The sequence below is a fragment of the Aspergillus terreus genome, genomic scaffold, assembly GCF_000149615.1.
Source record: "Aspergillus terreus NIH2624 scaffold_5 genomic scaffold, whole genome shotgun sequence".
NCBI lineage: Eukaryota > Fungi > Ascomycota > Eurotiomycetes > Eurotiales > Aspergillaceae > Aspergillus > Aspergillus terreus.
The window spans coordinates 1,619,379-1,632,059 of NT_165928.1; the positions used below are offsets into that span (position 1 = coordinate 1,619,379).

General features: G+C 51.6%; 3 protein-coding genes across 3 annotated transcripts; 1 reads left to right on the plus strand and 2 right to left on the minus strand.

The window, feature by feature from the left end:
- Positions 1-444: 444 nt before the first annotated feature.
- On the minus strand, positions 445-1,875 carry glfB (UDP-galactofuranose transporter; the record flags this gene model as incomplete). The annotated part of the gene is made up of 5 exons (XM_001213305.1): positions 445-813; positions 864-1,489; positions 1,546-1,551; positions 1,619-1,686; positions 1,748-1,875. The coding sequence occupies 5 exons, from the start codon at positions 1,873-1,875 to the stop codon at positions 445-447; spliced, it is 1,197 nt and encodes a 398-aa protein (XP_001213305.1).
- A 3,940-nt stretch (positions 1,876-5,815) lies between these two features.
- Positions 5,816-7,610, plus strand: ATEG_04128 (protoporphyrinogen/coproporphyrinogen oxidase; the record flags this gene model as incomplete). Its single annotated transcript, XM_001213306.1, has 5 exons — positions 5,816-5,832; positions 5,910-5,979; positions 6,048-6,128; positions 6,183-6,533; positions 6,594-7,610. 5 exons carry the CDS (start codon positions 5,816-5,818, stop codon positions 7,608-7,610), a joined length of 1,536 nt encoding a protein of 511 aa, XP_001213306.1.
- Positions 7,611-10,520: 2,910 nt separating this feature from the next.
- On the minus strand, positions 10,521-11,973 carry ATEG_04129 (uncharacterized protein; the record flags this gene model as incomplete). The annotated part of the gene is made up of 2 exons (XM_001213307.1): positions 10,521-10,802; positions 10,879-11,973. The coding sequence occupies 2 exons, from the start codon at positions 11,971-11,973 to the stop codon at positions 10,521-10,523; spliced, it is 1,377 nt and encodes a 458-aa protein (XP_001213307.1).
- Between the last annotated feature and the right edge of the window lie 708 nt (positions 11,974-12,681).

Below are 12,681 nucleotides of genomic sequence, written 5' to 3' on the forward strand. Positions count from 1 at the left end.
ATTCACACCATAAGCAAAACAAAAAGCTGGAACGGAAACGACCTCCAACGCGAGATCTTACACATAGTCGTATCAAACCCATCGAACGGGACCCCGCCATCGGTCAGGTCCAGCAGCATTTCCTGCATGAAGCCGAACCCAACAGCCGCGTCCGGTCCCCCACTTCTCCAAGAGGGTCCACAGGGAGAAGCATTATTTTAAATAAGCAATAGAAGGTGACAAGAAGAGGGTTATAAGAAGTCCAAGGGAGGAGGTATAGAAGGAGTGGAAAAGGCGTTAGGGGAAATCGTCTTGGTCGTGCAGAGTCGCACCCACCCCCGACTCCCGACGGGAGACGGCCCACTCGTCGGCGCTTCCTGTCGTTGGGGTGGCCGGATGGGAGGTAGGTTCGGTCGCGGGGAGGGCGGACTTGGAGATGGTGCCCCGGAGCGTAGATGCACGCCCTTAGGCATTGCCCGCGGTCGCACCACCCAGCATGCCCTTGACGCGGTCCACCGATCCAGGAGCGTAGCTGGGGGCCATCGAGCCGATGAGCAGGAAGAAGATGAGCGCGGCGGCACCGATGATGATGGACTTGCGCTTGGCGGGGTGGTTAGCACCATACTCGGCCCAGGCACGGTTCGCCTGGCCGGCGTAGTCCTTGATCTTGTCGCCACCAAGCTTGTAGTAGACGAGACCGCAGAGGGCAATCGAGTAACCGAAAAACTGGGTACCGGTGACGGGGGTCTGCCAGATCATCATGGAGGCAACGACAAGGAGAATATCCTTGAGGACACCGCAAAGGGTCATGACCAGGGAGGAAGTCTTGCCGATCTGTTGCCATGTTAGTTGGGTCCTGAAGATCTAGGGCCACCACCACTTACCAGGAAGACAACGGAGACGTTCAGCAGGAAGGCAACAACAGCGTTGAGCAGCAGAGTCCAGACACCTACATTGTAGATGTGACCCATGGTCATGTTGGGGACTTCCAGGAACAGAGCGGTGACACCGTTCATGACAGCGCAAACGGGAGCGAAGTAGTAGAGAGAGACCAGAGGGTCCATCTTGTACTCGGCAGAGCTGAGGAGGCGCTGCACCATGACCAAGCGAGTGGCTTCGAAGATGATACCACCGATCTGGAACAGGAAACCGATGAAAACGAACTTGATCTCACCGAAGGAGGCGATGATGACACCAACGACAATGACAGCGACGTTCATGAGCACCTTGAGGTTGACCGGGGCCATTCCCAGACCCCAGGTCGCGAACAGCACCGCGACGGGAGTGGTGGCCTTGAGCATCTGGATGAAGGCCACACTCAGGTACAGATAGGTCACATTACCACAAATCAAACTCAAGCTGAAGAAGATACCGATGGGAACAATGGCACGGAGGTACACACGGCCGGTCATTTTGACGGTCTTACGGCCGTCCAGCAGAGTAGTGGTGCGGGCCAGGACCTGGGTCATGAAGGTGGCGAACGCCAAATGCCATGTTGTCAGGACGATAGCTGGGAGGGGATTAGAAGCGACTCGGAGGGAGGGTATTATGGGAGGAAAGACATACGGAAACCTATAGAGTGCGATTAGCAAGAGTATTCCGATGGTTCAGCTGGGAGAATCGGCCAGGTTGCACTTACGGAATTGACCATAGTCCAGGATCTGCTTGTTGAACAGGATGACGCTGGAGCTCAGGGCGATCCAGACACTAATCCCTCGATCAGTACACGTCCCGATCACGCCCTATTCTCCTTCGCTGGGGATTTTACCTGACGTAGACGGCCGGGTGGAAGGTCGGCTTGGGAGGCTCCTCCACGGCGGGATTGACCGTAGGCAGAGTGGCCTCCGGACGAGAGACCTCACCGGAGGTTCTGACCTTTTCTCCTTCGTTGCTCATGGTGAATCTGCGTTGCTGGTCCGACAGGAAGCGTTGGAAATCGAAAGGGCGCGGCCGTAAAAGGCTGCTTTGACTGAACTGCGAGGAGGCCACGGGTGACGGTGGTGAAAGGAAAGGAAGCCGGAAAGTGGGAAGAGAAATAGGTCGATTAGTACTCCGAGAATGAGACGAATTATGGGACGGACCCGAAAGTCAACAGAAAAGAGTAGGTGGTAATGAACGAGTGAGAGTAGAGTTGGCCTAGACGAGTAAAAAAAGGAAGAATAAAATGGAACTGAAAAAACGGACAAGAAAGGAAAAAGAATTCTTTCAAGCAGAAAGGTGGTAGAGATGGAGAAGCATTGAAGAGAAGAAGAGGATGACGGAAATGGATGGGGTGGATGGGAACGAAGTACGTATATTTTTTTTTTCTTGTCCGGTAGGGGGGAAATGAATTCTGGGACGGAACCGGTAGGAGGAAGAGGGTAGGCGTAGGTACTAATTTAGGGGGAGGAATGATGGCAGTAGAGACCGGGGATCCGCACGACGGAGTGACGACGACTGAAGGGAGATCGTGACCCGGCATGAGAGATATCGTTCGCTCGACAGGGCCACCTAATCATCATCATAATAATAATAAATATAATAATAATAATCGGTATTATCATCATTCTTACGGAGTACACCTCTGGCCATAGCTCGGCATTCACCATTCACCATACTACCTGTATACATATAACCACTATCTACGAAGTACATAAATTATGTCTTTTCTCTTGTATATTTCTTTCTATACTTCATCCAGAATCACTCATCTGATACCAGATACAGTCTCCGGTATGCTCCCGCAAACAGCTCCCAGCCATGATAATTATAGCCCCAGTGGGGGATACACAACCCGCAACCAGCAATCGGCGCACTATAGTCAGGGTTATCGGGAGGGATGTGTTTTTGTTTTTTTTCTTCTTACCTGGTTATTATTATTTTCTTCCTGGTAAATTTACACTCAGACCCAGACTGGCGTTGAAACACGACCACTCAATCTGATGGGCGGTTTCGAAGTTCTGGCCGATACCGCCAGACCCTCTCTCACACGCCCTCTCTCCCCGCTGGGGCAAAAGGCGACGCGTGGTGGAGACCCTGATGGGCCACTATGGACTCCATCCGTGTACCTGGACTTACCGTAGATGGCATCGATCCACCGTCCACTCTCTGGTCCTGTATGGTCATCCGTACCACCTCCAGCTCCGTTCGCCAAGGTCTCTCCCCGATAATCACCGTTACGTATGTACCGTATCGTCTCGTGTTCATCTTCCTGAAGAGATCATTCCAATAACCTTCAAGATCTCACTATCACGTCTCCTTTCAGCTGTCCTTCAATTGGTTTGATGACCGTGGGATCCCTGTATCAATCCTCAGTGGATGATGCTCAGTGGGGCGAGGCAACTTGTCCATCAACTCGTTTGGTTCTCTTGTGCGTCTCTCGTGGCGAACAACACTACTGGCGGTTGGTGTCCATCTCCATGTCTCCACTTCCAGTGCCCCTATTCCGCTGGTTCTGATGATTCTTAGTCCTTTCTTGGTGTCAGGACAGAGATAATCCTCCGGGCTTTTATTTTATCCTAATTTAATTTTATCCTTTCTTGATCTAATTTTAATCTATCGTCCCGATATATTTTTCCGCTCATCACTTCAAAGTGCTTCCTCAAGATACTCAGAAAGATCAGAACCCTGAACCGTTTCTTACTTGTAAGAAAAAGAAGAAGAAAACGCACGGATAACCCTTACAAAGAAACACTAGCCCCGTCGAGGTGTTGATCAAAATTAAGACCACCTTGTTTGGTCCGACGTGCATTACGCAAGCAATGCCGGCCAAGTACTCATCTACCCGCGTTCGGCGGCCACTTGTCCATAGCGTCGTCGCAAAGGTCCCTTGCTGGTGGGGAATGCGGCGATCGGATGGCTAAAAGGCCTAACGCCATCACCGTGGCTCAATGGCGTTTTTAAAGAGATTCGACCTGCATCGCACTATCAGGGACTCTCCATGACCCACGAGGGTCCTGGCTTTTCTGGATGGACCACCCTCCCAGCCCCTCGTCCATATCTCTCGCCCTCCGCCAGTCGATGCCCCTTTGGGTGACAATAGAATTGTTCCCTGTTGATTCCATTTTTACTTCATTTTAAGCTCCTGTGTCTCCACGGTACGCCGTGGTAGCATCCGGTGAGACCATTTTTGGTGGTAGGGCGATGAGGTTAACGTGAGGAGGGGCCAAAGGGGGCCAGGAAAAAGAAAACCCTGGATACTGGCAACAAAAGCAAATGACGAGGAGCAGAGAAAAGCTTTTTCCCGGGGCCCCTTATTGGTGTGAGATTCCCCCATGGCGGCCTCAGTCTAACCCTGATAAACGTCTCGATGCGCTTCTGGAAGATGATTGACCTCCCCCGTTACCCTGCTGAGAAGGACAATCGGTGGGACACGCGGTCTCCGCTCCTCTCCATCGGCTCTCCGACCCTAACCAGTCTGATAGATCGGAAAGGGGATGATCGTCTGTCCGTCGTTGTCAATCCGCGACGGATCGTTCCTCTCTTACGTAGGCCCGCGATACGTCCAGTCGGATGAACGGCTCGCTGCCTGTGTCACGACTCTTCACTGTGCACGGGAAGAGTTGAAGCTGACGAGGCTTATCCTCAAGGGATTGATTACTCGGCAGACCCTGCGCATCCGCGAATGTACCTGTATGAAACTGACAACGTGCCCGAAGCTTGGACCGGGGAGACCCATCAACGGCGAGGGCGGATGGATCTATATTGAAGGAGATTATGCCTAGATTCCTCCACACCATATCTCTTCAAGTACTCCGGAGTACTCCGTAGCGAGGCGCTCGGCGTCCTCAGACGGCCGATCTCGTCTCGTGTCAGTCCAAGAGAGGGATGAAAGATCGAGAATGTTTCGATCAGAATGATAAAGAGGAAACCAGAGCACCGGATCCTCCCGCCATAGTCGCAGGCAGCCCGGTTTAGGAAATCAACAGTATCCGTCATGCCAGCCCCAACCCCTATTGATGCTCGCAGAAAGGGTCCAATCGATTAAGATTCGTTCGCATTCAGATTCAACCGAATGATAAGCAGTGCAAAGGGGGTCAACCAATCGCGAACAGCACCTGGTGCCCTGCTAAGTGGCAAGGATTGCCTTGACCATCATCCAGGGTAATACCTACAGAGGTACACGTAGAGGGATAGGCCGATGAGCGACAGAAAACGCCTCCCGACTCGAGAGTATCCAACTGACGAGCAGCTCCCGACCGAATGGCGCCAGGAACCGGCCATCAATGGTTCAATTCATATTTGCGGTGTCCTGTCCAGACCGTGGAATTTGAGTTTCTGGTTGGATCATTATTATCATGGAGCGGAATTGGTTCTTTTGGGGCAAGAGTGGATGGAGCCGGTCATAATCCCTAGGATTATTTTTGGAATTCTCTCGGTTTTCTGGGCTTTTGGCCCTTCCCCTTTTCCCTTTTCCAGGGACCGAATTGATTATTCCAGATTCGATTTAATTTAATTTCCTCGTAAGTACTTACCCTTTCTTAGGGCAGCCTCTTAATTTAATTTTAAAATTATTATTTTTCATTTAAAAAAAAAAAAAAAATCATTATTATTTTTTTTTTCGACCACAATTATTCGAGGACTAATCTTGAAACAGACAACTCCCCACAGCTTCCCTTTTGTCACGTTTCGTTTCCCGACCGGGTGCGATCAATACACCTGTACCTTTTTGACTCCTGCTCTTCCCTCACCGTTCTTTTCCCTTCTCCTCCCACTTCCTATCTTCCTCCCCTCGCTCCCCTCCCCCTCCCGTCTTTAAATACTGCAGTCGTCTGCAGCTTCATAGTTTTCTATGCTGAGCCTCGCCCGCAAGACATTGAATCGCGTTCCCAGCTTCCAGGATATCCTACAAGGCAGGATGACCCACCCCGACATGTAAGGAGCTCTCCTCCCTCCCCCCCAGTACCCCTCGCCATCAACACCATTACTGACAATGGCTTCCTACTTGACAGTTCCGTTGATGTGCTCGTCATTGGTGCAGGCCCAACTGGTTTGGGTGCTGCGAAGCGGTTGAACCAGATCGTACGACTCTCCGTGTCCTCCCCCGAATTGTAACGCGGGGCACCATACTGACGAGATGGTCCCTGCAGAACGGCCCCTCGTGGATGATTGTCGACAGCAACGAGACCCCCGGTGGTCTTGCTTCCACCGATGTCACCCCTGAAGGCTTTGTATGTATAATCCACTGCAATCGAGTGACGCGACTCCCAACTGACCGATCGTAGCTCTACGATGTCGGTGGCCACGTCATCTTCTCCCACTACAAGTACTTCGACGACTGCATCGACGAGGCTCTCCCCAAGGACGACGACTGGTACAGCCATCAGCGTATCTCCTACGTCCGGTGCCAGGGCCAATGGGTTCCCTACCCCTTCCAGAACAACATCTCCATGCTTCCTAAGGAGGAGCAGGTGAAGTGCATTGACGGCATGATCGATGCCGCTCTGGAGGCCCGCGTCGCCAACACCAAGCCCAAGAACTTCGACGAGTGGATCGTTCGCATGATGGGTACTGGTATTGCCGACCTGTTCATGAGACCTTACAACTACAAGGTCTGGGCTGTCCCCACCACCAAGGTGCGTTAATCCCAAGTCCCCCCTCAAATCGAATGGGCGGTGGCTAACGGTATGCTGCAGATGCAATGCGCTTGGCTCGGCGAGCGTGTCGCGGCCCCCAACCTCAAGGCTGTGACCACCAACGTGATCCTGAACAAGACCGCTGGTAACTGGGGTCCCAATGCTACCTTCCGCTTCCCTGCTCGTGGCGGTACCGGTGGTATCTGGATTGCCGTCGCCAACACTCTCCCCAAGGAGAAGACCCGCTTCGGTGAGAAGGGCCGTGTCACCAAGGTCAACGCCAAGAACAAGACCGTCCAGCTGGCGGACGGCACCACCGTCGGCTACAACAAGCTCGTGTCCACCATGTCTGTGGACTTCCTTGCTGAGCAGATGGGCGACCAGCAGCTGGTCAGCCTCACCAAGGAGCTCTTCTACTCCTCCACCCACGTCATCGGTGTTGGTATCCGTGGCAGCCGCCCCGAGAGAATCGGTGACAAGTGCTGGCTCTACTTCCCCGAGGACAACTGCCCCTTCTACCGTGCCACCATCTTCTCCAACTACTCTCCTTACAACCAGCCTGATGCTTCTAAGAAGCTTCCCACCATTCAGCTGGCTGATGGCTCCAAGCCTCAGAGCACCGAGGCCAAGGAGGGACCTTACTGGTCCATCATGCTGGAAGTTTCCGAGTCTTCCATGAAGCCCGTCAACTACGAGACTCTCCTTCAGGAGTCCATCCAGGGTCTCGTCAACACCGAGATGCTCCAGCCTGGTGATGAGATCGTCTCCACCTACCACCGCCGCTTCGACCACGGTTACCCCACTCCCTCCCTCGAGCGTGAGGGTGCCCTCACCCAGATCCTGCCTAAGCTCCAGGAGCTGGACATCTGGTCCCGTGGCCGCTTCGGCAGCTGGCGCTACGAGGTCGGTAACCAGGACCACTCGTTCATGCTTGGTGTCGAGGCCGTAGACAACATTGTCAACGGTGCTGTTGAGCTGACGCTCAACTACCCCGACTTTGTCAACGGCCGTCAGAACACCGAGCGCCGCCTGGTGGATGGTGCTCAGGTGTTCGCCAAGAACAAGGCTCAGCAGTAAAGCTGGGATCTATAGAGATGTGTCCAATTCTAATATTCAACGATCACGGAGGGGGTTCCAAAAAACATCAATTTTAGATATAAGATTCCGGACCAGGGTGTTTTTTTAATTTTCTTTTTCCTTTCTTTTGAAGCGACGTTTGGGAGATACTTTTTATTGCTGGCCTTTAGTCCTGGTGTGAACCATCAGCTTCGCTTCTTGATATCGTTGCTAGAATTATTTTTTTCCAAACAGAGAAACCTTGTTATAAGACTTGCTCGATTTGTCCGGATTTCTTACCGTTGTTCAAGATGTCGATGATACATGCATCAGCGTTGTGATTTCCAACCCTTCCTGCCTGGCATAGTCACGGTTTCATGCAGGGGTTTGGCGTTTCGGCTTGGAAACAGGGTGTGAGGGATATAGATTCGTTGGACTAGCATAACGAGCGTTATGACAAGACTAGAATGTAACTCGATCCACTGCCAACGCATGCTCCTGAGTTTCAGCGGAGCAGATACTCCGTAGAAATGACGATGATTGACACGACAAGAGCAGGTGATAGCAAACCGGCCGCTCTGAAAGGGCAGATAGGAACTCATCTGAAACTGATAGACGAGATCGTCGGTGATCAACCATCCCAACCACGGCCCTCGCGGACGGAACACATGGCATTTCCGCCGAAGCGAACCTCTGCATCCTTGCTCTGTCCGTGATCTTCACTCGCGCCAGTAAGGCTGAGACATTTGTTCCACCCAATCATGGGTGGTCACGGACTGCGTGGGGAGGGCGTTACGGCCGCATTATTCCTCCGTGTCAATGATTACCCATTCGGTGTATGCTTACCTTTGGGGGATATGGAGTCGCTGCGGGTTGTACTAGCGGGGCTATCATTGATGGGGTTACGTGTGCCTGTACTTAATGTGTCCAGCTGGGAGAATCGTGGTGATCGGAAGCGGCCGATTGAGATGTTAGATGGCGTTGTTTATATATCCAGATGCAAATACGAGGGTATGATGCGTACTCCGCATGATTTTCTACCGTGATCTAACTATATCTGTGATGAGTACTCATCTGAGATCAGCAATATATATCAGTGCTGTGTCCAAGTCCAAGGCATGGGTTATACTCCTGTGTGGTGCTCACCAGATGGCTCTACATGGTAACGGCTCCAGTGCCCTACTCCGGACGCAATGGGCTCCGTCCAAAGTTGGGCGAGGCAATAATCTCCGCGGGAGAGCAGATGATTGTCTAATACGCTCGAAAGGGGTTTCTATGGAACTGCAATCTTGGAGATTTCCACGAATTGTCGGTGGCGGGGAAAGACCCTAGTTATGCGCGGTCTTCTAGACAGCCTATACCTAGTTTTGCTCTAGTTGAGGTTGGCCACACCAGGCAAGAAAGTTCTATATTAACATTAAATCTGCAACTTTATCTGTACACTATTTATACAAACTCTAGTCTACTTTGCACTCTCGCGGGCGCAACCCAGGAGCAAGCACTACCACAATAGACATTCCGGTTACCATTCCCCAGACATCAGATGTCTCTCATCCGATGATCTTGCCCATGTCGGCGCGCGTAATACCGTCGCCTCTGGCCCAGGGACATTGGCGAGCGAGAATGCTGCTATGATAGAACTTCTATCAACCTAAAAGAGGGTTACTCGGTGGATGCAGGCCTCCTGGTCCGAGAACGATTGGATACTGGTTCAGTGGTTCGACGAGAATGAGTGCTCCTGGTACTGTTAGCTAGGGTAATAAGCTGGTCAACTAAAATAAAGATAATAAAAAGAGACCAGTTCATACTAAAGGTACCTCCAGGTCTGAGTCGACACGGCGTCAAAGGGTGGAAAAGCAATGAGAAGAGTCGTCCACCTTCTCGAGGCAGGCGAGGAGACCATCTATAGGTACGGAGTACCAAGTGAACTATCCTATACGACTGCAGTACAGTCAAGACATACAACAATCTGCATGTGCTGTCTGCGTGCAGCGCAGAATCAATCTACGTAGTTCCATGCAGCAAGATCAATGACTGCGCCTCTTCCACGTGTCATTTCGATCATCTCCAAAGCAGAGCCTCGACCGTGCCTCATGTCTCAGTGGACACATAAACAAGAGGGAGATTGCGATCTGGGCCGGTGGAGAAAACCGGAAATCAATAGTTTGTTTCATTTGGAGATACTACTACTGCGTAGGCCCCATTTGAAACTCTCGGAGATTGATATCAGAGAATTCGCAGTATTTGGAAATCAGCCCGATGGGACCTTGAGAATCACCAGTAATGGAAGCACTTCACCGACTTGCTGCGTACGTACGGAGTACAGGTAGTTATGTGTTCGGTGCGTGGACCTCGATTATTCAGCCGCACAGGACGCGTCAACTATGGAGCTCCCGATGTAAGAATAGCACAGTATGATGTCGTCGTTGGACATGGACCGACTAGCAATAACATTGAATCATGGTTGACTGTCCTTGCGATCTCCTGATTTCTTTCCAGTCAAAGCATGGTAGTGCGGGTGACCTGGATTACTCCGGTAGAATGCCGGGAGATGGACCACTTAGGAGCATACAATCCTCAAAAAGAACCTGCTCTCGTGCACTTGGTTAACTCTGCTGCCTGCATCTCTCCCATTCCGACTCAGCGAAACCAACCGAAACACAGGAAAAGAAGCCGACCATGTCATCAATCTCGTGTACATCCATCGTCCTACAACGGCATCTATTCTTGGACGACCCAATGACAAAGTGAAACCGATCAGAGACAGGCAAGGGTTCTGGAAGCTTGGCAGTCTATCTACCCGCAACTTCAAGCTTCTTTCTCCGCATTTATTCGGGGACGGTGCGGCGCGGATACCACCGTCCAAACGGTTTCCTTCGCAATGTGTTCAGGCAGTACCCGTCAATATCTTCGTCGGGGGCGAGATGAGTCTCACCGCCCAATCGGGTAGTCTGATTCTGAACACTTCCGGCTTGGTCCATGGTAACATCCTGCTTTTGAGTGTCCCAGGCACATATCAGTGACCAAGCCATTGGCAACGTCCGGAGAGTCACGCACCTTCTTTGACTCAAAATGGGCCCCATGCAGAGCATGACGAACAGTGCATCCGCTTTCTTTCTGTCTTCCTTGGGTGGACATGGCATGCTCGGATACAATCTGGGTGTTGTGGGGCGTGTTGTGCGTGTTGGTGGATGTGTTGGAGAAGGCATTGGTCTGACCAAAGCAACTGCTAGGTTAGCAAACCATACATTGGGGAGCAGAACAAGACATTCACTTGGATAGAGTTTACTTCAGAGCTGGGTGACAGGCCTCTGATGAACTTATCTTGATGCGCCTGGCTGTGGTACTCCGACTTTGGTGGAGAATCTATAGTCAACAGATCGTAAATGTTGCTGCGCTTACCAGTCGGGGAGCAGCTAGCATTGGCGGTTGAGCTTGCTTGCATGTTGACAGGTGTCCATCCTGAAGGGGCCATTGCGTGGAGTTGGCGCGTGGTCTCTTTGTGCAGGAGATTGCCCAACGGAGAGTAGATGGGCCGTGTGAAGAAGAGGCGGAGTTGAGTGCTGTCACCCAGAGGGGCATCAGGATCGAGAGATTCTGGCATATCGTGGTTAGCTTCGTCTGAACCAAGTGTTCGACCAGAGGCTCTGGGAGCGATACCAAGTTGCCTTTGATGGGTTTGGTGCCAGCTGTCACGCAACAGAATCTTCCTAGCCGAGAAGACAGATGGCAGAGAGAAGTCTGATGGGGTTGGGGGTCGTTGACACGAAGATGTCAGAGGATGTTGAGCACACGGATATCCTGGCTTCGTGAGGGAGTTTCTCAGCCCTTTATAGGCCGTGTTGAGAGCGGTTTTCCACATATCCAGCGACAAGGAGATGTCAGGTATCGGTTGATGCAATGAGACGTTTGTATAGTTCTGTGCGACCCGTAGTGAAAGGCGATGTTGATTTATACGCCCGGATGCTTCATCCTTTCTTTGTGATGTGCTGTGAATGCTCTCTGGTGAGTTGTGCTCATGCCCCTTGTCCAATTGGAAGTCGATAGGCGCCTCTGTCTGCGATATCCCATCAGACAGTCGTAATCCAAGTGAAGGCTGACCAGCTCCTTCTTCATGCAGCCCGCTCCATTGTCGAGAAGATGGAAGGTCATGGTCTGGTTCACTATCACTGTTAAACTTGGAGCTGGTTGGAGAGAAGTAGTACGGTGAGAAGCTATCAGGATCCAAAAAGGCATCATTATGGCCTTCATCTTCGTCATCGTCCTCATCGCTGCTGGCTGGATGCCATGGAACAATACGAGCGTAGTTGTAACGAAATCTTTCCAGGTGGAAGAGGAGGTCTTCTGGGCCTAGAGCGATAGCGGTTGGCTTGTATCGAATCATGATGTGTATAGTACGTAAACAGTGAGATAGGAGATGCGTTGGTTAGAGGGGATAGTTTGCATTCACTACAACCTGTTCTGCTTGGTTTCTACAGGAATAAGGACAGCTGAAGGAAGGAATCACTGCGCATTTTGGCGCACTTTCTTCTTTGGCGGTCTAGTGCCAGATCTATATTTGGACGCCAGATAGTGGCATACTTGCGTATACTTCTCTCCAGCTCATCAGAACCGCCACGATGATCATTCTCATACAGCTTCAGAGGACAAAATAAAACAGACTAAATCCCCATCATCTTTTAATTAAAACCAGAAAAGAGCCCCATTCACTAGGCAGAGGACGTGGTCATCCATAGGTTATTCTTAGTACGGTGTCTCTCCGCCTTGGGACAAGCCCCCCCCCAGAGATCCTCAGGCTCCCACTCACTCACTCACCACCACCACCACCACCACCACTTCTTCTTCTCTTCTCCTCCTTCACAGCCTCTTTTTCTCTTCCTTTCTTTCTCCCTCTTCCCTCTCCCTTTCTCCTCCTCTCTCCCTCACACCTTCATCGTCACCTTTAATTCCATCACATACCATCTACTCTCGATCTCCCCTCCTGGTTGGATATACCATGCATTGTCCGCTGCTCCCCCGACCGCCGCCATAGTCCGTCGGCCACGCCCCTCTATCAAACCCACCCAACAACCTCCCCCCCCATCTTACGCCT